The sequence below is a fragment of the Panthera uncia genome, chromosome F2 (assembly GCF_023721935.1).
Source record: "Panthera uncia isolate 11264 chromosome F2, Puncia_PCG_1.0, whole genome shotgun sequence".
Classification (NCBI taxonomy): domain Eukaryota; kingdom Metazoa; phylum Chordata; class Mammalia; order Carnivora; family Felidae; genus Panthera; species Panthera uncia.
The window spans coordinates 70,650,671-70,675,863 of NC_064812.1; the positions used below are offsets into that span (position 1 = coordinate 70,650,671).

General features: G+C 38.7%; 1 protein-coding gene across 4 annotated transcripts in view; it reads right to left on the minus strand.

The window, feature by feature from the left end:
• Nucleotides 1-683: 683 nt before the first annotated feature.
• Nucleotides 684-25,193, minus strand: part of RAB2A (RAB2A, member RAS oncogene family) — an 85,863-nt gene continuing 61,353 nt past the window's right edge. Inside the window, exons 6-8 of one of the 4 annotated variants that reach the window (XM_049633373.1) lie at nucleotides 23,925-24,036; nucleotides 3,836-3,904; nucleotides 684-1,800 (exon numbers count right to left, since the gene is read on the minus strand). In XM_049633373.1, the coding sequence (XP_049489330.1) occupies nucleotides 1,705-1,800; nucleotides 3,836-3,904; nucleotides 23,925-24,036 (277 nt within the window). In that variant the 3' untranslated portion in view covers nucleotides 684-1,704. The other 3 variants (XM_049633372.1, XM_049633374.1, XM_049633371.1) reach the window with 3 other exon arrangements.

Here is a 25,193-nt window from a genome sequence, read left to right on the forward strand (position 1 = left end):
TAAGGAAAGACAAGTTGATAATAACAATACTCGGGAAACTTGATTTTCTCTCACCTGTCCCTCTGGCCTCCAGGAGCTAGTGAAATCAAACCAAGATAACATTAGGTGATTTCCCGCAAGAGTGATGTCAGACCTTTGACAGAGTATTGCTGAATCTTCAGGGAACACCTGCAGAGAGTTGCTGAAGTGAGTGCATTCAAAGTAGGTTCATACTTAGAACTTCTTTATTAACCCTTCTTATAGTTTGTATGCACCTTTGTGCTCACCGAGAAGTAGGAAATACTTCCTTCCATCGTCAGCAACCAAAAGAATTTCAGTATTGAAGAGGGTGATCACGTTTAAGCAAAATTTTTACAAAGGGTGTTAAACATGCTGACTGACCCTTTAAAAGATCTGCTTTTTAAATAAGCATAAAAGCGTGGACTACAAAAAGACATTAAAAAAGGATGTGGTCATAATAAAAAAGAACACTTTTATACATAGGATTTTATTTTGCACTGCTGTAACAATTTCATTATAGACCAAGGGAGAGAGAGAAAAAAAAAAAAAAAGGATAAAAACCACCACACTGAGTAAATTACTAAAGCTTTTCTACTTTCAACAGGATTTTCCATCTGGTAGATTTATTGTCGTATCCCCTTCAAAACAGACAAGATGCTTACCATATTTTAAAGATTATAGGTTGCCACTGAAAGAAAAATTTTACACAGTCACTGTACATCAAGGTTGAAAAACTGTCCTGCATGAAAAATATACTTAGAAATCATGGGAATAAAAGCAAAAGAAAACATTATTGTGTTGAAGGAAAGATTAAAGTCCTCACAATGCGCCATCTAAATGTGGACATTCATTCTTCTTGGAGTCGCTCAGGTGTAGGGAGTTCGTGCTTCTGCCCAGTTCACTCATTATACTGTGTTTTTACCCGACAGTATTCATTAAGGCAAACAAATCCTTTTCCGAAGAGATCTTAAAGAAACTGTGGACATACAGCAAACTTTTGGCATTAAAACAGGTTAACGCACACATAGCCTTTAGTAAATGTACATTAAGCATATTTTCTTGGACTAGTGACAAGAAAGGATGAACATGCTTGTTAACAATGTCAAAAAGTTTAAAATTCAGTGTCCGAGCGATTCCTAACAATGCTTCTGTAGCTTTAAGCTCTAAACAGTATAGAATTTATGCAAATGCATTAAAGAATTCAAGCTTGGCAAATTACACCCAAGCAGGTTAAACTGTATATACAGAAAGTAAATGATAAATACAGAATTAAAGGAGTCCTGGTTTTCCTTATAGCCTTGAAAACTGACAAACTTCTTGAGGACAGTTCTGTAATATTAAACATTAGGTCACCACGGGTGTTGGGAAACCTAACCACACAAACTGATTTAAAATGCTCAAGATGACTCTGTAGTGTTTAATACAGTTCAGTTCATAGGTAAGGGCACAAGACAACATTTAACAAAAATAATCACATCAATTGACCTAGAAATCAAATGCAAATAGATATGAATACAATCTCCAAAATCTGTCTTTTTAAGTGAACATTAACCATTTATTCAAAGTTATACAAGAATTTGAAGGATTAAAGTCTCCTGTGACATAAAGCCATTTCAAACAGTTTCATGTCGCAGCTGAGCAGGAGGACAGAGTGAAAGAGGAAGTGAGTAGCCGCATTGGGGCAGCGAGACAGTAAACACGGACTCAACAGCAGCCGCCCCCGGCCTGCTGTCCTCCCTGATTGCCCGCGTGTGTGGCATTGGTAGCAGCGTGCTGAGGGCCAATTTTAATGCCGTTTGCCTGAAATAAAAGGGGAAAGGGATTAAAAAAAAAGAAAAAAGTTAACGGGATCCAACCAGATAATATGGTTTAACTACATTTAAAGAACCCCGTGGAATTCCCAAGGACATGATTTTACCCAACAACTCAGAAAAACAATACAGATGAAGCAGATTTTCGCAACACCGGAAGGAGTGTCTCCCAGGGGCTGGGATGTTCCTTCCTTTTAAAAATAATCCCGTGGAAATGTTTCTGAAAAGAATTCCTCATCGCACCAGGTACTTAGGAGTAAACGGGAACCAGGCAGCGCTGCCCTTCAGGGCATTCTCACGACGGAGAAACTGTCTGAGAGCGGGTCTGCCGGTAATCTTTGAGAGAGAAACGCAGGCAGAGTCTGCGCGGCTCCACAATACAACGTAAGGCCTTTTCTCTGGACGGCATTTCTGTTCCGTGTTGAGTCAGCTGTACGGGCTAAGGGCATATGAGTGTTCTGTGTCATCAATAATTTCTATGATCCCCAAAGACATGGCAGCTTGCCAAGAAGCCACACACAGAGTAGTTCTTTCATTCATCAAACTCACACTTCTGTCTTAACCCGCACTCCCTCAAGTGGGTTTTACCTAAAAATACAACACTTTGAGCAAAGTAATACGGTAGCTTCAGAAATTAAGCTCTTAAGGAAACTTGACGTCACAGTAAATCTCAGATTTATAGTGCTTGGCAGTTGTTCTGCAACGGTAGTGGCCTTGGGGTTTCTGGCACTAGCTCAGTATTGACAGCAGCTGATGTGGTTTCTTTTCGCTCTTTTGACTCCTCTTTAATAAAAAGCATGCCCTATGGCTCATTGGTTTTGCCCCCTCTGGGCTGGTAGCAGCTTCTTGAGGAATCAAGGAGTCAGACTTGGCACCGGGCCAAATAAATCGCACGGCCTGTTGGCTCCTGACAGCACATTACAATCAAAGCTGCGGCAGGCACAGCAAAGCAGTCAGCTACTATATGAAACCAGGCAGAAACAGTGAGCGTGCCCTTTGAAACAGAGGCCCAGGGGCTGTTCAGTTTCTACGGCATTAGTCTCCGCACGGTGTCGTCTTTAAATTAACTCAAAATCTTCTGCCGCGTAAGCTCAGAAGATAGGATTGAGAAAACATACTCCTCCGAATTAAAAGAAATGAGAAAATCGAGTACTTTCTGGAAACCTCAGGCAAACGGTCGTCTGTTTTAGCAAAGAATATGGAGGCAAATAATGAAGAGCCTCGCTCATGTACAGGCCAAGAGCCACACGTGCAGTAAAGGATTTCTAACACAAAGCTTTCCTAATTCCAACTGTAGGAGGAGTAAGGGTTTTTCTCTTGGAAGCATGAAGTCTCACCACGGGAATGGCAAAGATATTTATGTAAGACTAAATAATATACTACATATTCAATAAACATTCTGAAATAAATAAGAATAAATGCATAGTGGGGATTTAGGTCAGAATCGAGGCTTTATATTTTATCCTAATCATATTCCTCAAAACTGGCTCAAAATAATTCTACAAAAAGGACAAAAACAAAACCAAAAACAACGCTAATTGCCAATTACATATATTAGTCTCATGAAAACATACGATGCTATACAGGGAGTAATTTCCAAACTAGATATGTCCCTCTTTCATACTAGACAACAGAGAGAGCATCTTGCATTAGTAACATAGTATGGGCATTTACACACTAGAAAATGATTCCCCAAAGCAGATGACACCAGATGGACGTGTGGATGAAAGTAGAATTTCTCCTCTCTTTGGAGGATTTATCTTATTTTGCATTGCTTGCAATAAATGGATAGGGTTACTTATTTTAATCCATTTTCAGAAAGTGATGCTCTATTAGAACATAAACATTTACCCATTAGAAACATAACAAATTTTTGGTTAGATGATCATAGTGTGTTAACTGACGTCATAAATTCATTTTAGGAATTAAAAAGAACAGAAAATCATGAATCTATGTAACTAAAATTCAATTCTAAATTAATATTAGCCAATAACACACACACACACACACACACACACACATACCTCATTATTAATGTCAAAGACTCCTTCTTGGATTTTTTCATAAATTTCTTTCGCTGTATTAATAAATGCCTGAAATATAAAGTAGAGAAACTGATTCAAATTATATAAAACCACAACAGTAAAACATTATATAAAAACTCTGTAGAATATCATGATGTTCCATACAAGAAAATCAACCAATGTAATACACCATATTAACCAACAGAATAAAAGAGAAAACCCATATGATCACTTCAAAAGAGGCAGAAGCCGCATTTAACAAAATCTAACAACCTTTCATGATAAAAACACTCAACAGAATAGGACCACAAGGGGATTTCCTCAACCTGATAAATAGCATCTATGAAAAATTCACAGCTAACATCACAGCAAGTGGTGAAGACTGAACATTTTCCTAAAGATCAAGATCAACAACAAGGCAAGGATGTATATGAATGTTCATTATTTGTAACAACAGCTGAAAAGTGGAAACAACACAGATGTTAGTCCACTGATGAATGAAAACCAAAATGTGGTATAACCTTATAATACAGTATTACTCGGCCTTCAAAAAAAAAAATGAAGTACTGATTCATACTACAATGTGGATGAACCTTGAAGACATCATGCTAAGTAAAAGCAGCTACATATAAAAGACCACGCATGGTAGGATTCCATTTACTGAAATGTCCAGAACAGGTCAACCCATGGAGAGAAAAAGTAGATTCTTGGGATTAGGAGAAATGGAGAGTGACTGCTAATGCGTATGGGGTTTCTTTTGGGGTGATAAAAATGTTCTGGAATCAGACAGTAGTGATGGTTATGCCACTCTGTGAATACACTAAAACCCACTGAATCACACCCTGAAAAAGGGCGTATTTTATGGTGTATGAACTATATCCCAAAAGAAAAATTCATCCCTGGGGGACGGGGAGGGGATGTGCCACAGAAATACCATAATGAGAAGAGCACACATGAGGAAAAGACGTCAGTGAGGATGAACTCCAAAGGCTTCCATGTTGAAACGAGTTTACTTTCAGAGGCCACTGTTCCACACAGGATCGTTTTTGTCAGGACAACGTATTACTTAACACACAGTTTAAGAGGGAAAGAATCAACGGAAACTTACGATAAAGAGATAAAAACTGTTCAACTTTTATGCCACACTGAATAAAGTTTCACCCTTTTTCCACATAGCAACTACTAAGTTGACAAAAAAAATCAGTGTTAAAATACTAAACCAGATTAAGCCTCTAAATACCAAAACTAACCCACAAGCATTCTATATTTATATAAAATATGAAGCAGTCGGTAGAGCATGTGACTGACCCTTGATCTCGGGTTTGTGAGTTTTAGCCCCATGCTGGGGGTAGAGATTACTTAAAAAAATAACTAACTGTGGGGTGCCTGGGTGGCTCAGTGGGTTGAGCGTCCGACTTCGGCTCAGGTCATGATCTCACGGCTCGTGAGTTCGAGCCCCACGTCGGGCTCTGTGCTGACAGCTCAGAGCCTGGAGTCTGCTTCGGATTCTGTGTCTCCCTCTCTCTCTCTGCCCCTCCCCCATTCACGCTCTGTCTCTTTTTCTCTCTCAAAAATAAACATTAAAAAAAATAACTAAAATAAAAAATAAATATTAAGGCATTTTACATAAATATTGCCAATGCTACAGAAGGGGTTTATAAACTCACTTTCCAACCAATCCGATCTGAGAGGTCACAGATCATAGTATTAATATTATAAACCAGGTCCTCTTCAGTGGGCAGTCTATGAAAATCCACAAAACCAGGCTATTCTCCACTAGCACTGATACAGATTTAATTCCAAATTTAAAAAGTAAACAGGTTCCTGGAGAGGAACCAATCATACCTTTCGTCTTTTCTACACTGGAAACATCTGACTGCTGAACTTGCCACCGGAGCTTTTGTTTCCTAATTAACAGGACTGATATGTTTTCACCTTTAAAGGCCTTACAGCTCCCCAGAGTAATCAATCTACTGCGGCTCAATTACTGCACCAAGAACACACCAGTCAGCGAAGGAGACGTGAGCGACTGCGGCAGGAGCGCAGAGATATGAATATGCATAAACTCTAAGTGGCTGATCGAATCATCAGAGAGGGTCATGAGAATTTGCAGCAAAATAATGAGAAGAATTAATCACTGCAGATTCACAAGGCACTCAGGAAGCGAGTGCGCTTTTCGTGTGTGTGCTGAGTTACAGCGACGTGAAGGAGACACTGGCTTCCGGCCAACTATGAATTGATTCACGTTCTTCAAAACTGAAGTTAACCCTTATAAATAAAGGAAAACTTAACTTTATTTCCAATAACATGTCAATTATGGCGATGACCTTAGAAACCAGGCTAACTAAATATTGAAGTCAACAGATTCATAAATTCACAGGGCTGGAAATCCTTGAAGGGACACCCGCATGTGTACATCTCCCTAGAACATCAGACAGAACTGCAGGATCCCATAAACGAGTTCATACAAACAGGCATTTGTACCATGAAAGTCATTACCTGTGCCAATTTATGTAATAAATGGACTTTTTCCCTAATCTGTTGATGAATTATTTTAAAAACTGGCTCCAGAGAGATACGCTATATGAAATTTCCTAAGTCACTTCTAATTTTATTACATGAATAGTACTTAATACTTGATTAAGTAGCTTTAAGAACAATTGTACCCAATGAACTTAAGATGTATTTTGGATCTGAAAAAACGTAGTTAATTTCATCACAATTGAAATATAACAAATGGTTATATTTTCTTTCATGATTCCCACCATCTCAATGAAATCGTCTTCAGACAATGCTACATTTACTTGCCATCCAACTCATGATTATATATTGCAAACACTGAAATATCTTCCACCCCCTCCAGGCATATATAACATATATGGTGTTATAAACATATATAAGAACACACACACGTATATATGGGTTGTTTTATCTACATGGCAGCAAAATTAATAATACTTAATATGTATTATTAAATGATTAATTAATGATTAATTTTAAAGAGTCCTCAGTTTAAAACCCAATATAATAAACATAGACATCAGTGCACGTGTTTTAAAAGTCTACGGCTATAGACAAATTGTTGAATCCCCAAATATAATGAAATTAACCAAACACTGTTAAGGCTTATTCGCCACGAAATGAAACTTCTAAGATACGAGCCTTGGGTGTTACAGACAATAGCTGTCCCCTAAAGCTGCAAGCACGTTAAGAAGTCGGAAAGACAAGACATACCTCTTACAATAATTGGCTAGTATTTTAATTGCTCATTTTGTTCTAGTCACTAAAAAGCAGTCCCCATATGTATTTTTCAAGGCAGAGATGTAACAATGTGAAATGCCTCTAGAACACAGACAAAAATGAGGCAATGAGCAATGATTTAACTAGATACTACTACAAACCTTTACATTAAAACTCATCGTGCTTTCAACAGGACAGTCTTAAACTTGAAATTCCTTCCAATTTTAACCAGTTTCACTTTTTCGATTTCCCAAGCTATACAAACAAATTCTGAGGTGGGGGCAGGGGGAAGAAAAGGGGAGCCTGTGTGAAGGCGTGTCTGGGAGTGGGAGGCGGGGATGAGCATGTGCAGTATCAGAGGCAGAGGCAATGGGGGAGCCTGCATAGGGCGGCAGCTGTGGGGGCAGCAGACTTGTGGAATCTCACAGCTCCCGATGGTGGATGGAGTATGGCGCTGTTGATGATGGCTCGTCTTTAAGGAGAGGCTGTAACCTAGGGAATCAATCTGCAATACCTATTTATTATCAGAAAAATGAAGCAAGCTGATGGCACACCTACAGAAAAGTTTTAACATTAGTGCAATACTTTCAAAGCAAGATCACCGCGGGCTTTGTGACCCATCAGTCGGAACGGTAAGCAGGAACATCAGAACGACAGTCAAATCTGAATATTAATAAAGAGGTTGCGGAAGAAGAAGAAAACATTGGCTGAGAAACCCAGGTCAAAGGATTTTGTTATCAGCACTGTGAAACAAACACTATCTAGGCAGGTCCACAATTATGAAGTAGAAACAGATTTCCAGGTAGCCAAGTGCATTTGGTGAGCCTCTTGCTTTCCTGCCCGGGACTCAACGCCAGTATCAGAGGCCCCACTCTCTCTTCATTTCACCATTAGCTCTCCCTCTCTGCCCTACTTTGATTAATTGCCACGGTCAGTCCTTCACCTTCGTTAGCCATCAATTGCCTTCCACCTCTGACACTAATCTTTCAACCGTTGGCAGCAGTTATCTAATGGTCCTAATACCCAAATTTAAGTAAATTTTCAGTGACTTCCATAGCAAACATTAAAATAAACATAACCATAAAGAACTACATATGCATTACATTCAAATAAATATTCAACACACAAGCTGATGCATAGCCTATCATTTGTCATTTCACCCTTGGGTGAAAGGGCACCTATTAAATTGTTACCTTAGACTCAGCACTTCCCTAGGTACTATGGAAGATACAGGGGAGAGGTGGATACAATTCCTACTGCTGCCAAACTAAAACAATTTAGTTGGGAGAATCTGAGCACAGGGGCTTAAATCTCTATTGAAGATGCAGGAAAAATACACCTTCCGCGCTGACAGAGGGAGAACGTGTGCAGGGCGGGACTAAGGCAGGCCCAGATGCAGGCCAAGGACAACGTGCTAAGAGAGCCTTTCTTCACAGCCGACGAGACAGAATAGAGGCAAAGGGGAAAATAGAGTAATATGTCATTTTTCTTATGGTTTAACAGTTTTTAAAGCAAAATAGTGAAAATAAATTGCCTGCAACAGAGTAGAAGATTTTAAATTATTTCCTTATGTAACATGCTGCCATCTGGTGGCAACAAAAAAATGTCTAACATCTGCGAGGTAAGAATTCCAAATAAATCAAAGTATCTTAGTTTCCTTTAAACATCTTGAACAGGTGCACTCGGCTGGCTCAGTTGGTGGAGCACGCGACTCTTGATCTCGGGGTTGTGAGTTCAAGCCCTATGTTGGATGTAGAGATTACTTAAGAACAAAATCTTTAAAAAAAAATAAACATCTTGAATAGATGCTAGACAGTAAAGTATCCTGGGAAATCAGTGAGTCTACTTTCTTTTTGAGAACTGGGAAACACGAAGTAACTAAAATGCTGTTTAATTTTCTTCTCATTTCCTAATCAATGCCATGAACATTACAGGTGTCCATCTGACACCTGAATCTAGTGACAACCGGTATTTACTAAGTACTCACTATGGGCCAGTCAACCTGCTAAGTCGTTTGCACAAGTTTGCATTATTTCTGGAAGAAATTTACAGTATGTATAAAAATACGGAAATGCATGTACTTTCTTTCATTTGTTTCTAAGAAACTCTGTGGGATGAAGCAGTTATGCCAGGAAGGCTAGCGGAATGGCCACAAGTGGGGCTCTAGAACCAGACCGTCCAGGTTCAAGCTCCAGTGCCACCTCTTACTGGAGGTGTTGCTCTGGACCCACTGCTTCACCTCTTGTTAACATGAGGATAATAATGGTGCCTATGTCATAGAGTCTTTGGGAGGATGAACGCAGACCACTGAGAACAGTGCTTGGCGCATAGTTAAGAACTCACTTCTTGCTAGCTTTCGCCATCAGGAAGGTGTGCGGGCAATGGCGTGTGGGGACAACAGAAGAGGGTACACGTGCTGTATGTGAATGTGCCTTGACACATTGCAGACTCAAGGAAAGAAATAGTGATTGATACTCTTCAGTGAATTAAAATAAAAAGCAAACATTTAAAAAGTAAGCGAGAGGGGTGCATGAGTGGCTCAGTCGGTTAAGCGTCCCAACACTTGATTTTGGCTCAGGTCATGATCTCATGCTTTTATGGGTTTGAGCCTTGCATCAGGCTCTGTAATGACAGTGCAGAGCCTGCTTGGGATTCTCTCTCCCTTTCTCTCTGCCCCTCCTCCACTTGCTCTTGCTGTCTCTCAAAATAAACTTAGAAAATAAAGTGAGCAACATAAAATGTGTATAGTGAGTACTGAAGAATCAAATATATTGAGAGCAGACTTAAATATGCAAAGACAGGGAAGTCTTGTGAAAAGAACATTAGACTAGAATTCAAGATTAGGCAGTTTAAACACAAAACTCCTTCAAATTCTGTGGCTTTAAAATGTTCTGATTCTAGAGGTGCCTGGGTGGCTCAGTTGGTTAAGCATCCGACTCTGGATTTCGGCTCAGATCACGATCTCACCGTGAGACTGAGCCTCGTGTCAGGTACTGTGCTGACAGCATGGAGTCTGCTTGGGATTCTCTCTCTCTCTCTCTCTCTCTCTCTCTCTCTCTCTGTGCCCCTCCCCCTGCTCTTTCTCTCGCTCAAAATAAATAAATGAACTTAAAAAGAATGTTCTGATTCTATTTTAGTTTCACTGAGAGAGAACTCATACATACATTATCCAATACAATGGCTTTCAAATTATATTTCATGCAGGGGCCACCTCTTGGGGTGAAGAAGGAAGTAGGGAGAGCCCTATGAACCTCCTCTTTCCTCCTCATTTTTCATGGCATATCTTCCTCTGTCTTTATTTTTTTAAGTTTATTTTGAGAGAGAGGGTATGTGTGTGTGGGCAGGGGAGGGGTAGCAGGAGAGAATCCTAAGCAGGCTCTGCACAGCTGCACAGAGCCTGATGTGGGGCTCAAACTCACTAACTGTGAGATCATGACCTGAGCCAAAATCAAGAGTCAGTCGCTTAACCGACCGAGCCACCAGGCGCCCCTCTGCTTTTTTTCTTTCACGGTTTTCTGTGTTTCATTAGAAGCAAGAGGGCCACTGCTAAACCCACTGATCTACAGAAGCTCTCATTTTATAGAGGGAGGACTCTCTAAGAGTGGGCTGCAGAAGGAGAAATGACTCGCCCAAGACCACACACAACTGCAGCAGTAGCAAGATTAGCAGGATTAACGTCCTGTCCATATTTATCTTCCTTTTATCAGGATCACTTCTTAGCTTTAACACAACTCAAGGGAATTTTCATTTATATTATGTTTCATTTTATTTTATTATTTTACTATGAAGAAAGGCTGGCTGACAACAAGGAGACCAGTACAGTCTAAACCAATAATCCGGGTAAGAAATGAAGGCCTGCCAAATTAACAGTGGTGACAAGAATGGAAAGTAAAGATCAAACTTAATATCTACTTTGGAGAAATTAACAGGACTTGGTAAAGAACAGGGCAAGAATGGTAAGGTGTTGAAGGATGATTCCAGTTTTAGCTGAAGTGACTGACATGGACGGGTATGCTGTGAACTGAGGTAAGTAAAAAAGGAAAAAAAAAATCACATTTCAAGGAGAGAATGAAGAGTTTGTTTTAGACACATGGAATTCTAATGCTTATGTCACATACAAGTGGGAAATTCTTGGCAGTTGATCTACATAACTGTGTGCCTATGTATGAATGTGCACAATGAATGTGTGAGTGTGTAAGTGTGTGATATGCACTTATCAGCATGACTTTCTCCAGTAATGTTTAGCTACCTTGGCTTAGGAGAAAAAATGGTTATAACTTTCAAAATCAGCTTGGCTTAGATGATCCTTCAAGTTCCCTAAGGGTGATGGCCAAACAAGGGGGCGAGGAACTGCTGCTAGTCAGCAAAATCTTCTAACCAGGCGAGGAGAGTAACAAACATTTATTAAACACTCCTCAAAGGATGCTGGAAGCCTCGTAAGGTCAAGTCAAATTTCCCGCGGAAAGCTGTGTGGTAGCCTTGGCACTGAGAACAGGGTGAAGGGGAGAACTAAGCCTTCAGTTCACACCACATTCCAGCTCTACGGCAACGCCTGTTCCCCCACTTAGAAGGCAGCCCAAGGCGAGCAAGATGTCCTCTCGATGCAAAGTGAGTCTGCTGGTTTTCCAGTACTGGGGCAGGACACAAATACTAGCGAAGGGCTTTGAAACTGTTCATCTTTCTAGTTACACAAGTCATGTGTTTTCCCTAGACATAGAAATCCACCTATCCTATCTGTGTGGATGGCTTGGCAAGTTGCCGTAATCTGTCTGAGCGTTGTTAGCTGACTGTGCTTTCAGCTATTATCTTGGCTCTATCTTTTAGGACGTTAGCAGCTAAGCCAGGAATTTCCAGTCTTGATTTTCCAATGTTCCATTTTTTTAAAGATTTGATTTTTTACAGTTTATTTACTTAACTCATCTCTACCCCAACATGGGGCTCGAACTCATGACCCCTAGATGAAGAGTCATATGCTCTTCTGAGAAGCCAGGCACCCCTAAAGATTTTATTATTTTATTTTTTTAAATGTTTATTTGTTTTTGAGACAATGTGAGAGACAGAGTGCAAGCAGCGGAGGGGCAGACAGAGGGAGACAGAGAAGCTGAAGTGGGCTCCAGGCTCTGAGCTGTCAGCGCAGAGCCTGACGCAGGGCTCGAACTCATGAACCATGAGATCATGACCTGAGCCGAAGTCGGACACTTAATCGACTGAGCCACTTAGGCGCCCCTAAAGATTTTATTTTTAAGTCATCTCTACATCCAAAGTGGGCTCAAACTTACAACCCCAAGATGAAGAGTCACAGGCTCTACTGACTGGGCCAGCTAGGCACCCTAATAGTTTAAGATATTTTAAATTACTAGACTTTTGCCTCAAAAATTTTTGATGTTTATGTACTTTTCTGATTTCCCATAAACTTTCCATTCTAAGTAAAATTGATGAGTATAGGGAAAAATAACCCATCAAATGGCTAAGAGAGTGAGAATATCTGATAAAGAGACACTGTTTAGAAAATGGAAAGTCTAACCACTATTCACACCACAATCACCAGTAGGTCTCACAGGAAATAGAATACTGTGAGTCTGGGTAATGTACAACTCTGAGAAAATTAAATTTTACTTTATTGCAAAAATACACAGAGAAAACCAGGGAAGGAATTACAGGAAAAAATATATATTTATATATATATTTATATTTATATATAATTTCATATATATTTATGTATGAAATTTACAAAACAATTTATACAGTTATATATAACTATATATATACACATACACAATTATATATATAATTACATATATACAATTATAATACATCACTTCTGGGGTATTGTGAAATCATCAGAAAGTTAGCATGAGTCTTTTCGGAAGGGGTATTTTTCCTAGCCTGCCATAATCTTTGCTACATTTATCCCTGGGTCTAAAAAAAATCTTTTCGAACTACAAAGACCCCAGGCAGCTACTGAAGGAAGCTCCTGATCACAGGAGGAGCCAATCTGATCATTTGGGTTTTCAAAAATCACACAGCTTTTAGAATGCTTAGGGCAAAGTAAATTTAGGACAGAATTCCACCTACATGTTAACCAGTGGGACCAAAGCATAACCTGATTAAAGACTGAAGTAAGAGAGACAAGGCTGAAGTAATGAAATAAATAGTGAATCATGCAAACATTTGTTGTCTCCCGTGCAGGGGAGACCCTGTGCTAGGTGCTGGGGATGCAGAGATGAAAAGACAGCCTGGGTTTTCAAGGAACGTGGCCAAGTGTCATGATAGAGACCTAAAGATAAATTCATGCTCAGGAGGAGACTGGAATGAGCACAGAGAAGAGAGTATACAATTTTTAAGTGTGTGTGCACGTACGTGGTGGCTGGTGGGGGGGGGGGGTGGGCAGGGAGGGTGTGTCATGGCATTCCAAGAGGAGGTATGAGGCTTCATTATATCCCTGAAAGAAACGGTAGGAAGAAAGGGCATTCCAAGGGCAGAGAGCACTTTCTGCGGAGGTGGGTTTAAAGAGCGCCACCCAGCTGATGAGCTCGTAGTTTAATATAGAAAGCACATCGCGTGGTGTTGGCAAATAAAGGGACTTGTCTTCCAAGCTAAGGAGTTTGATTCTGAAGAGGTGGAAAACCCACCACACGCTTTTAATAAAATTGGGGAGCGACACTCAATTTTCATGTGTTGAAAGATCTCAGAGGAACCAGTGTAGAGGACTGAAAAATGTACAACCTGGAGAGAGATTTAACAGTAGAAATAACAAGACACAAGTAGAAAGCAATATACATTAACTGAATACATGACTATGAAGGGGTAGGAAAAAGGACATAGGCTACTGAAGATTCAAATATCCCTAAGGGACTGTTTAAGGTAAGAACAGAAAAGCATTTGTTAGGATAGGCAATTAGGAGGTCCAGGGTGACCTTGGCCAAGGTAGAGGAGTCGACCTGTGAACTGAGGTGTCAAAAAGAATGAGGAAACAGAGATGGAACTTACTAGAGGATGGAAGAGACCATCCAAGAACTGGGAATGACAGGTTTTGCTTTTCAAATGGTTGAAATTTGATTATGCAATCACGTGCTGAGAGCCAAGAATCACTAGAGAAAAAGGATGAAAACGTTTGAAGGAATGTCTCTGAGGAAGAGGAAAGGACACCAGTGGGCCAGGTTCTTCTGTTAGGTAACAGAGCTGAATGAACTTCATGGTCTCTACACTCCCCAAAGCCTGCCCAGGAGCAGCAGCGTGATGACGCTGGACCACCGCTTCCAAATGCAGGCTTTCAGGCCACACCCTGACCTATCAAATCGGAATCTGCATTTCAACAGGATTCCTAGGTGATCTGAGAAGCACAGCTCTAAACACAACTGATTTGGAAAAAAAAAAAAAATCCTTTCCTTTTAATTTATTAAAACTTTTTTTTTTTGGTAAATGTTTAGTTTTGAGAGAGAGAGAGAGAGAGAGTGAGAGAAGCGAGTGGGGGAGGGGCAGAGAGAGAGGGAGACAGGATCTGAAGCAGGCTCTGTGCTGACAGCAGACAGCCTGTTGCAGGGCTCGATCTCATGAACCGTGAGATCATGACCGGAACTGAAACCAAGAGTTGGATGCTTAACCACCCAGGGGCCCCTAGAATAGCTGTCTCATTCTTTTAACTCCTCATATGATCCACTTTCCCAGAAATGGGCCTTCCAAGGTTAGGCAGTAAGCTGAGAAGAAATTCCTGTCTGAGCCCAGAGCATGAGGTTCAACCCACTGTGTTAAACTGCCTCTCTCCTGGAGGATGGCATGATTAGGCGAATCCAAGTCCTTAGAAAGCAAGAAACAGAAGACACTGTACTCAGAGCAAACGTCCCTGAAATTAATTTCCTATGTGCTCCAATGCCGAGTCTGAGCCACTAAGAATCTATGGACCCCGTAAAACTAGCATATTTAGCTCTTATGTTTCATCGTGATTCCTCTTTCGCCCTAATTCTAGCTGGCTAATTCTTGCTCACATCTTGGAGACAGTATACTGCAATTTTATGAGCTGTGTCCTTTCCCACTGAGGTGTTGGCTTTCCTGCCACAGGCACTGGCACTGAGCACATATCACAAGGCAGATGCCGGAGAAATGCTTAGCTCTCCTCCTTCCCTCTTCTCAGGGCAGACACAACACCTGTTAGTCTTTTCTGACCTCGGAGAAACTAAGTACTTGTTTTCCAACATTAATTGCTGAATGAAATAAAAAGCATGCCATTCATACTTGATATCAGATATTATCAAGGAATTACTGCTATGTTTGTTAGGTATAATAATGGTATCGCGTTGTAGGTTTTTAAATTACTGCCAATGAAATATTTATAGGTAAAATATTTCTGGAATTTCTTAAAAAACAGAGGACATAATAAAACAAGATCATCAAAATGTCCAAATGGTGATAACTTCTAAAGCCTGATGACAGATATATGGGTTTACTTTTTTAAATGGTGACAACTGTTTAAATTGATTTAAAGTAGCAGTGCCATGAATCTTATTGTGAGCTGACCAAAACGCTTTAATACAGCTGATGTAGAAAAATAAACTAATGCATAAACATATACCGTCATAAAAATGCTCTTTAATGATATACCTAATTGGGTTTTAAAGTGTGACACGCACAAAGGTCATGAATGAACTGAGTTTGCTTTAAATATTAATATAATTCCCTCTTTGATTACTTCTGAGCAATCTTACTAAGAAAGTCTATGTATGCATAATAAAATCCCAACAGTAACTTTATTATTTGTTAGGCATAAGCTAAAACTCATAATGTTTAACATGGAAGAACCTGGTTGTTTGTATAAAAATCTGCTCTGTGCAGAAATGTGACAGAGACTCATCAAAGAGCCATATTTAACAAAAAATTAATAACTTAGTAATTTGAAAAAGAAATGTGTTCTTTGTAAATTCAAAAAATATGACTTAAGCTTTTATAACTGTGTTCCATATTCTCAAATTAGTATTTTTTAATAGAACTGTGAGGCTTCTTAATCTTTAATTTTTTTTTTGTTTTAATTGCCACTATGATCTTTAAGAATAGGTTAAAGCTGTTTGTATGTGGTTATTGTGTATGTGTATTTGTATGTGTATTTTGATCAAACTTTTTGAGATAATTAGAGATTCACATGCAGATTTAAGAGATAATACAAAGAGATCTTGTGTAACCTTTCCCTGGTTTCCCCCAACGGCAGCATCTTGGAAATGTATAGTACGTTGTCATAATCGAAATGTTGCAAAGGGATACAGAACATTTCTGTTATAAGGATCCCTCATGTTGTCTTTTTACAACAATACACACTTCCCTTCCACCCTCCTTAAACTTGGCAGTGACTAATCTGCTCCCATTTCTCCAATTTTGTCATTTCAAAATCAAAATCATATAAATAGAACCATACAATATGCAACCTTTTGGGACTGACTTTATTCACTAAGCACAGTTTTCTGGAGACTCATCCAAGTGGTTGCATGTATCAATTGTCCCTCCCTTTTTACTTGTAGAGTAGTATTCCATGGTATGGATGGACGTACTGTATCGCTTTGTCTAACCATTGGTCTGTTGAAAGACATCTAGGTTGTTTCCAGTGTTTGGCTATTGTGAATAAAGATGCTATGAACATCTACGTACCAGTTTTTGGGTTAAACAGAAATCTTCATTTCTCTGGAATAAGTGCTCAGAGATACAACTGGTAGGTAGTTGAATGTTTAGGTTTATTTTAAATTTTTTAGTAATCTCTACACCCAACGTGGGCTTGAACCCACAACCCGGAGATCAAGAATCGCATGCTCCACTGACTGAGACAGCCAGGCACCCCTAGTTTTTTTTTTTTTTAAACATTTATTTATTTTTTATTAAGTAAACTCTACCCCCAACAATGGGGCTCAAACTCAGGACTCCTGAGATCAAGAGTTGCTTGCTCTGCTGACTGGGCCAGCCAGGCATCCCTAAATTGTTTGCAGAGTGGCCATATCATTTTACATTCCCATCAGCAATGTATGAGTGATCTAGTTTCTCCATATCCTTGTCAGCATTTGATATTGTTGCTTTTTTATTTTGGCTATTCTAATGGGTGTGTAGTGTGCTATCATGGATGTTTTAAGTTGCATTTTCCTAACAGCTAGTGATGTTGAATACCTTTTTAAGTGCTTATTTTCCATTTACATGTCCTTTGTGATGAATCTCTGGTCCCAACTTTTGCCCATTTTCTAACTGGACTGACTTTTTTTCTTTTTTTTTTTTAACTATTGAGTTTTGAGAGTTTTTTTATTCTAGATACTAGTCTTTTGTTGGGTATTTGGCTTATAAGTATTTTCTCCCCGTCTGTAGACTGCCTTTTTGTTCTCTTACCACAATCATTCACAGAGCAAAAATTTTAAAGAACTTACCAATTGTTCCTTTTATGGATTATGCTTTTAGTGACAAGCATGCCTACATGCCTAGATGAAGATTTTCTCCTTGTTCCCCATAAAAGTAAGTACCTGAATGTTTTACATTTAAAAGTATGATCTCTTTTGAGTTAGTTTTTGTGTAAGATGCATTTTTTTTTTTCTGTCTATGGATGTCCAATTGTTCCTAGAACACCATTTCTTGAAATGGCTATCTTCCTCTGTGAGTTGTTTCTGCACCTTTGTTAAATCAGCTGGGCATATCTGTGTGGGGTCTATTTATGGATCCTCTATTCTGTCCCACTGCCGTATGTATCTGTTCCTTTACTGGTATCACATAGTGTACATTAGGGCTTGAAATCAAAGAGTGATTCCCTTATTCTTTTTCAAAATTGTTTTAGCTACTCTAGGTCATTTGCCTTTCTACCTGTATTTTAAAATGTTGTCCAATATCTACAGAAAAATCTTACTGGAATTTTGATACGAACTGGGTTAAACCTCTATGTCAATTTGTGAAGGACTGACATCTTTATTAGGTAGGATACTCCAAACAATGAACATAGTATGTCTCTCCATTTATTCAGATCTTCTTTAATTTCTTTCATCCGCATTTTGCAGTTTTGAGCACACAGGTCCTGTCCTGTACATGTTATTTTTAGATTTATACTAGGTATTTCATTTTCTTTTTGTGGGATTATAGATGGTATTGTATTTTAAATTTTGGTGTTCATTGCTATACACAGAAATACAATAGATCTTTTAAAGTAAACTCTATGCGCAACATAGGGCTCAAACTTATGACCCTGAGGTCAAGAGTCACATGTTCTACTGATGAGCCAGCCAGGTACCCCAGAAATACACTATGTTTTTATATATTTGTCTCGTATCTTGTAATTTTGCTGAACTCACTTACTAACTAGCTTTTGTGTGTGTATGTAAATTCCTTGGAATTTCCTAGAGACAATCCTGTCAGCCACAAATAAAAAGTTTTACTTCTTCCTCTCTGCCTTTATTTCCCTTTCCTGCTTTATTGCACTAGCTACGATTTCCACCAATATCTTGAATAATGATGAGCACAGACATCCTTGCCTTGTTCCTGATCTACGGAGTAAAACATTCAGCCTAATGTTAGCTGTGGGTTTTTGTAGATGCTTTTTAGTAAGCTGAGAAGTCTTCAATTCCTATTTGAGTACGCATAGTATGTTGTAGTTCATTTTCATTCAAAGTTCAATGTATTTTTAAATTTCCTTTAAGACATCCCCTTGGCCCAGATTATTCAGAAGTGTGTGTTGTTCAGTTTCCAAATTTCTGGAGATTTTCTTTCCAGTTATCACTTATTGATAACCAGAGCTAACAGAATTGAAAGGAGAAATAGGCAAATCCATAATCATAATTGGAGGCTGTTATCGATTTCTAGTTTAATTCCACTGTCTAGTTTATTTCCAGTTGCTTTATTGGTTTTTGCTTCACATTATCTTGCAGCTGTATTCTTTGGTACATACACATTTAGGATTGCTAGGTCTTCCTGGCAGACTCTTCTTTTATTATTATATAACGTCCTACTCTGTCTCTGGCAATTTTCTTTGTTAAGTCTAAAGAGAGCCACACGTGCCTTCCTCTGATTAATGCTTGTGTGATCTATCTTTTCCAATCATTTTATTTTCAACTTGCCTGAATCATTATATTTGAAGTGAGTTTCTTGTAGACATCCAGATCGTTGTTCTTTAATCCTCTTTGCCAATTTCTTTTGATTTGTGTATTTAGATCATGTACATTTCATATAATTATTGCTATGTGAGGGCTTAAGTCTGTCATTTTGATTTTTTTGTTGCTGTTTTTGGTTTTCTTTTTTCTGCCTCTCTGAGGGTTAATTGAACCTTTTTTAAAATTCCATACTGATTTATCTAGTTTTTAGTGTATCTCTTTGGAAATTTTTTAGCAGGTACTCCAGGAATTGCACTTATATGTATAAACTTTATATAGACTTTACAGATCTACACATATATATCTACACTTTATATATCTACACATATAACTTATCACAGTCTACTAGTGTCATTTGAGTGTCATAGGAACCTTACCTCCCCTGATGTCCCCTTTCTCTGCCATGGTTTATGATATTTCCTATATATATACCATTATCCATACTTTTGGTTACTGGTATTCCTTCAAAGATTCTTTTATCATTTCAGTTGTTAGATAACTTCCACTAGCCACTGTTTTTGTAGCAGATCTTGTATTAGTAAATTCTTACTTTTCTTTCATCTGATGTTTTCATTTTTCTTCATTCTTCAAAGGTATTGTTGCTAGTTCTAGAATCCTGAACACTGTTCTCTTTTAGCTCTTGAAATTGCTGTATATTTCTGACTTCCATGGTTTCTAATGAGAAATCTGCTGGCATTGAATTGGTAAGGTGTTTCTCACTGCTCTCATAATTTTTGTCTTTAGCTTTCAGAGATTTGACTATGGAAGAAGTTTGGCTTGGTGTGAATTTGTTTGGGTTTATCCTGTTTGGAGTTGGCTCGGCCTCTTGAATCTGTAGGTTTGTATCTTCTGCCACATTTGAAAAGTTTTCAGTTGTTATTTCTTTGAGTACTTTTTCAGGACCATCTTTCTTCTCTCCTTCTAGGAATCTGGTAACACAATGTTAGAATTTGGGTTATGGCTCCACAGGTCCCTGAATCACTGCTCATTTTTGTTTTCCAGTCCATTTTCTCTCTGTAGTTTAGACTGAGTGGTTTCTATTAGTCTATCATCCAATTCACTATTTCTTTCCTTTGTCCCCTTCATTCTGCTGTTGATCTCATCCACTGAACCTTTCTTTGTCAATTATTATATTTTTCAGTTCTAAAATTCTACCTGGTCCTTTTTTTTACCTATATTTCTTTTTTTTAATGTTTATTATTATTATTATATTATTATTATTTGACAGGGGGAGAGAGAGAGAGAGAGAGAGAGAGAGAGAGAGAGAGAGAGAAGGAAAGGGAGGCACAGAGAGAGAGGGAGACAGAAAATTCCAAGTAGGCTTCATGCTGTCAGTGCAGAGCCCTATGCAGGGCTCAAGCTCACAACTGTGAGATCAAGACCTGAGCCGAAATCAAGAGTCAGACGCTTAACTGACTGAGCCCCCCAGGTACCCCTTACTTCTATTTCTATTGCCGAGACTATTTTTCACTTGTTTCAGGCATGCTCCTGTTTGTTAAGGCATTTTTATGATGGCTGCCTAAAAAATCTTTGTCAGATAGTTCCAACGTCTCTGTCATCTTACTATTAGTATCTATTGATTTTTTTCCCTCATTCAGTTTGAGATCTTCCTGGTTCTGAAGAGTTATTTTCTAATGAAATATGGACATTTGGGGTTCTACATTATGAGACTCTGGATCTTATTTAAACCTATACCTTTGGGGTACGTGGGTGGCTCAGTTGGTTGCGCGTCTGACTTCGGCTCAGGTCATGATCTCGCAGTTAGTGAGTCTGAGCCCTGTGTCGGGCTCTGTGCTGACAGCTCAGAGCCTGGAACCTGCTCTGGATTCTGTATCTCCCTTTCTCTCTCTACCCGCTCATGCTCTGTCACTCTCTGTCTCAAAAATAAACATTAAAAAAAATTTTTTTTAAACCTATACTTTTGCTGGCTTCCTCTGACCCCAATCCCACAGGACAATGGTGAGTGTGGGAGAACCTTATTACAGCAAGCTGATGGTGGAAGCAGCACCATTATTTTCTGTCATGTCTGGCTGTAGTAGAATGGTTATTTTCTTGCTAACAGGCTTTCCTGGACCTTTGACTAGAAGGTAGGCTTCTCTTTTTCCCCCTGCACCTGCTGGTCTTTTTGGATTGCCAGTTTTTCTAGCACCTGATCTGAAGAAAACCAAGGGAAATCACTGCTGTGTCACTTTCCTCAGATCCCAAGGTCTCTAGATGGTGTTTTCTCCACCTTCAGGTCTTCTTATAATTGTTTTACATATAATGTTCAGAGTTTTAGCTTTAGTTGGCAGGTGGAAGAGGTGAGGAAGTCCACTCCCATTTTTTCTAGATGCAGAAGCCCTTTGGTTATTGCTTTCATGGTCAATAAGTTCCTAAGTCATGTAGAGATTCAGGTTTGATTTTGCTCTTTGTGGATCACAGAATGGTCCTCCACCTTCTCAAAATACTTTATCATGAAATATTTTTAGCTATTAGGTAAAATCGCATGGATGATTGTATTATGTAATGCTTGTCTATGATCTTTTAAAATGGGATTTAAAAAGATTATTTCTTAATATCCTTGGCTTCTCAGAGACAAATTAATTTACATAATTAAAGTTCTCTCATGAGTATGGGAAATTCCTGCCCAGATTCATTCATTCATTCATTCATTCATTTATTTATGTTTTTTATGTTTATTTTTTTGAGAGACAGAGCACAAGTGGGGGAGGGGCAGAGACAGAGGGAGACACAGAATCTGAAACAGATTAATTTACATAATTACAGTTCTCTCATGAGTATGGGAAATTCCCGCCCAGATTGATTGATTGATTGATTATTGTTCTTAATGTTTTGGTTTTTTTTTTGAGAGAGACAGAGCACCAGTGGGGGAGGGGCAGAGACAGAGAGGGAGACACAGAATCTGAAACAGGTTCCAAGCTCTGAGCTGTCAGCACAGAGCCTGATGCAAGGCTCTAACCCACAGACCGTGAGATCATGACCTGAGCCAAAGCTGGGACGCCTAACCGACTGAGCCACGCAGGGGCCAGCGCCCCAAGATAAAATGTATGTAATTATTATTAACCACATATACAGGATTTTTGTAATAAGTGCTGCCAAACAAAACATTAATGGAATTTATTTAAGTGGTCAGCCGAATGTCAATAGTAATTTGCCTGGTTACGAATAAGAAAAATGAACAAAATCATCAGAAACAAAGCCAGAAATCTGGGAGTCCTTTATAGTAGTAGATGCTCTGTCATCCCGACTTCAGAGTAGTTTTATTAACTTAAGTATCTCTACACCCCATGTGGGACTCAAACTCACAACCCCGAGATCAAGAGCTGTATGCTCTTCTCACTGAGCCAGCCAGATGCCTCATAGTATGTTAGTTTGTTTGTTTTTTTAACTAAATGTAAACAGTTCTGGCTTTAGGGCTCTCAAAATAAATAAGAAAATCAATAACAATCAATAAGGATATGTTTCAGAGGTCTTGCAATCTCCACAACACATCGGCCCTTATGGTTTCAAATAGAACACCTCTAGTAAAGGAGTACCTCTCTGAAACAGGTGCCTTTACATGTCTATTCTAAGTTGAACAAAGAGGCAGAACAAATTTCTGGATTTGCTGTGCAAAATGCAATATTACTTTTGTACGTTATCAAACTGTAATTACCGGCAACTGGTAAAGCATTAATTGGTGGTTGTAGGAAATGTAGGAAATGCATTGAGGACAGTCATAGAGCATCTCTTCAAGTAGAGATAAATAAAATCTTACCTAAGAAATAATTTTCCAGCAAAAATATCAATGCTGTTGAATAACTGTAGTCTATTTCTGGGTTCAAAAGTTAATTCAAAGAGCTCCAAGTACATTCTTAATAAATATTTACTCACTGTTTACTACATGAAAGGCATTGTGTTAGCTCCTGTCTAGGACCTCATCTCTGCTATCCTTAGAAAAAGGAGATTTTTAAATCATTTAGTTTCTAGAGTCCCTTTTTGCAGCTGCTGCTAAGATTCTTACCCAGAAGGTGGCATTACTCTAGGCAAATTACTTATTTTCTTAGCCTCTTCCCTGCATTTTTTTTTTAAATATATTGTTTTTAAGCAATCTCTACACCAAATGTGGGGCTCAACCTCACAACCCCAAGATCAAGAGTCACATGCTCCACTGACTAAGCTTGCCAGGTGCCCCAGCCTCTTTCCTGCCTGTTATAAAACAGAATGAGGCAATACTTTTACCTTAGAGAGAATTAACTGCCTACTCATCTATGTATAGTATATAAATACCATACCCAAATACAAAAAGCATGAAAGAACATGATGTGTCCAGAAAACTTGTAGCAGTTCAGGCTGATCAATGAAAATAACGGAGACACTTTAAATTTAACTAAAGATGGCAGAATTCCCATGCTTTGCACGCTACACAGTAAGAATACTTTCCCTATTTAAGAAAAAGTAGATACAAATAGCTACGAATGTTTAGTGTCTTGATACCTTTCTAAATTTCTTTAGTGTTATTTTTTCCCTCTCAGGATAAATATATACAAAGATGTGTTAAAGCATTTTGGCTTAGAGAGAAGGTTCAGAATACAATTTAGGAGTCTGATTTAAGACGAATGCTGTAAGACAAGGCATTTCAAACAGAAGGAATCTTCCTACTCTATAATAAAGACTAAAAAGGTTTAGAAGAGACATCAAAAAGTGAATACGAAAGCATACAATACATTCCAATTAAGTAAAAAAGATGATGAACATTTAAATGGGCCATTTACCTCTTCTACATTGGAAGCAGTTTTAGCAGAAGTTTCCATGAAGATAAGTCCATGTTCTCGTGCAAAAGCTTCACCTTCTTCTTTTTTTACTTCTCTTCTAGATTCTAAATCACTAAATATAAGGAAATAAAAGGCCACATTATTAACCAACACAGTATAAACAGAGGCAGCTGTGGAAAGTGTACCATGAGATTCAAAGTTGTGCTATTTTTTCAATTAATTTTTACCACATAACCATCAACTGCATCATTCTAGGTCTTATGAAGGTCAAAACAGTTACAGCACAGTGCTCACTTTCAAAGAACAAACAATCCAACAGGAGAAAGATTCTGAGTCAGACTTCTAGAACATTAAAAGCAAGGGAAACCTACTTGGAGCGTCTACCCAACACTCTGCTTTTGAGTATGGTGGGTTCCCAAAGAAGGCAACAGTTTTATTCAAAATAAAAATCTGAATTACACTAGTCTCATCTTTCAGTCAGACTGAGTTTCTATGAATGTGATTAAAAAACAAATCGCAGTTTTCAGAAGCTCTAGGAAACTGCTCAATAAAATCCAAAGCACTAAGGAAACACTAACTAGATTATTAATCTCACTTGGTTTCACTCCTAATAAAATCGTTAACAGAGATATAGAGAAAGAAACGAAAGGCTAGGCCAGGAGTTTTGGGGGAAAGCACGGGATTCACTTTTATCCTACAGGAACCGTTCTGGTAAGGTGGGGGGAGAGTAGCAGTCTTTCGAGTGTGTTTTACTGTAAAAAGTTCTAAGCTTTAGTATAAAATGTTTTCTTATTACAAAAGATTTTAAGCACACAGAAAAGGACGAAGAACAGACTCCTCAGACTTCCACCTAGCCCTGACATATTAGTTTGACATTTGTATTAAATTTCTTTCCTGATGAGAAATAAAATCGAGTTACAGTTGGTTCACCTCCTGTGTGCCTGTCTGTTCCTGGTCTCATTCTTTTCCCTCTTACGTCTAAGGTAACCACTTGTCTGTATTTGGTGCTTTCACTCTCATGCGGGTCTTTTATATGTATGTTTACAGCCATACAATAAAGAGGGTTTTTTGCACATTAAAAAAAATTCAGATATAGCTATCATTCTACAACTTGTTAATTTTGGTCAACATGGTGTTTTTCAACTATCAACACAATATATGTAGATCTAGTTTCTTAATGTTTTACTGCTGTATCATAGTCCATTGAATGAATGCAACATTATTTACTTTTTAAATATTTGTGTGTGTGTGTGTGTGTGTGTGTGTGTG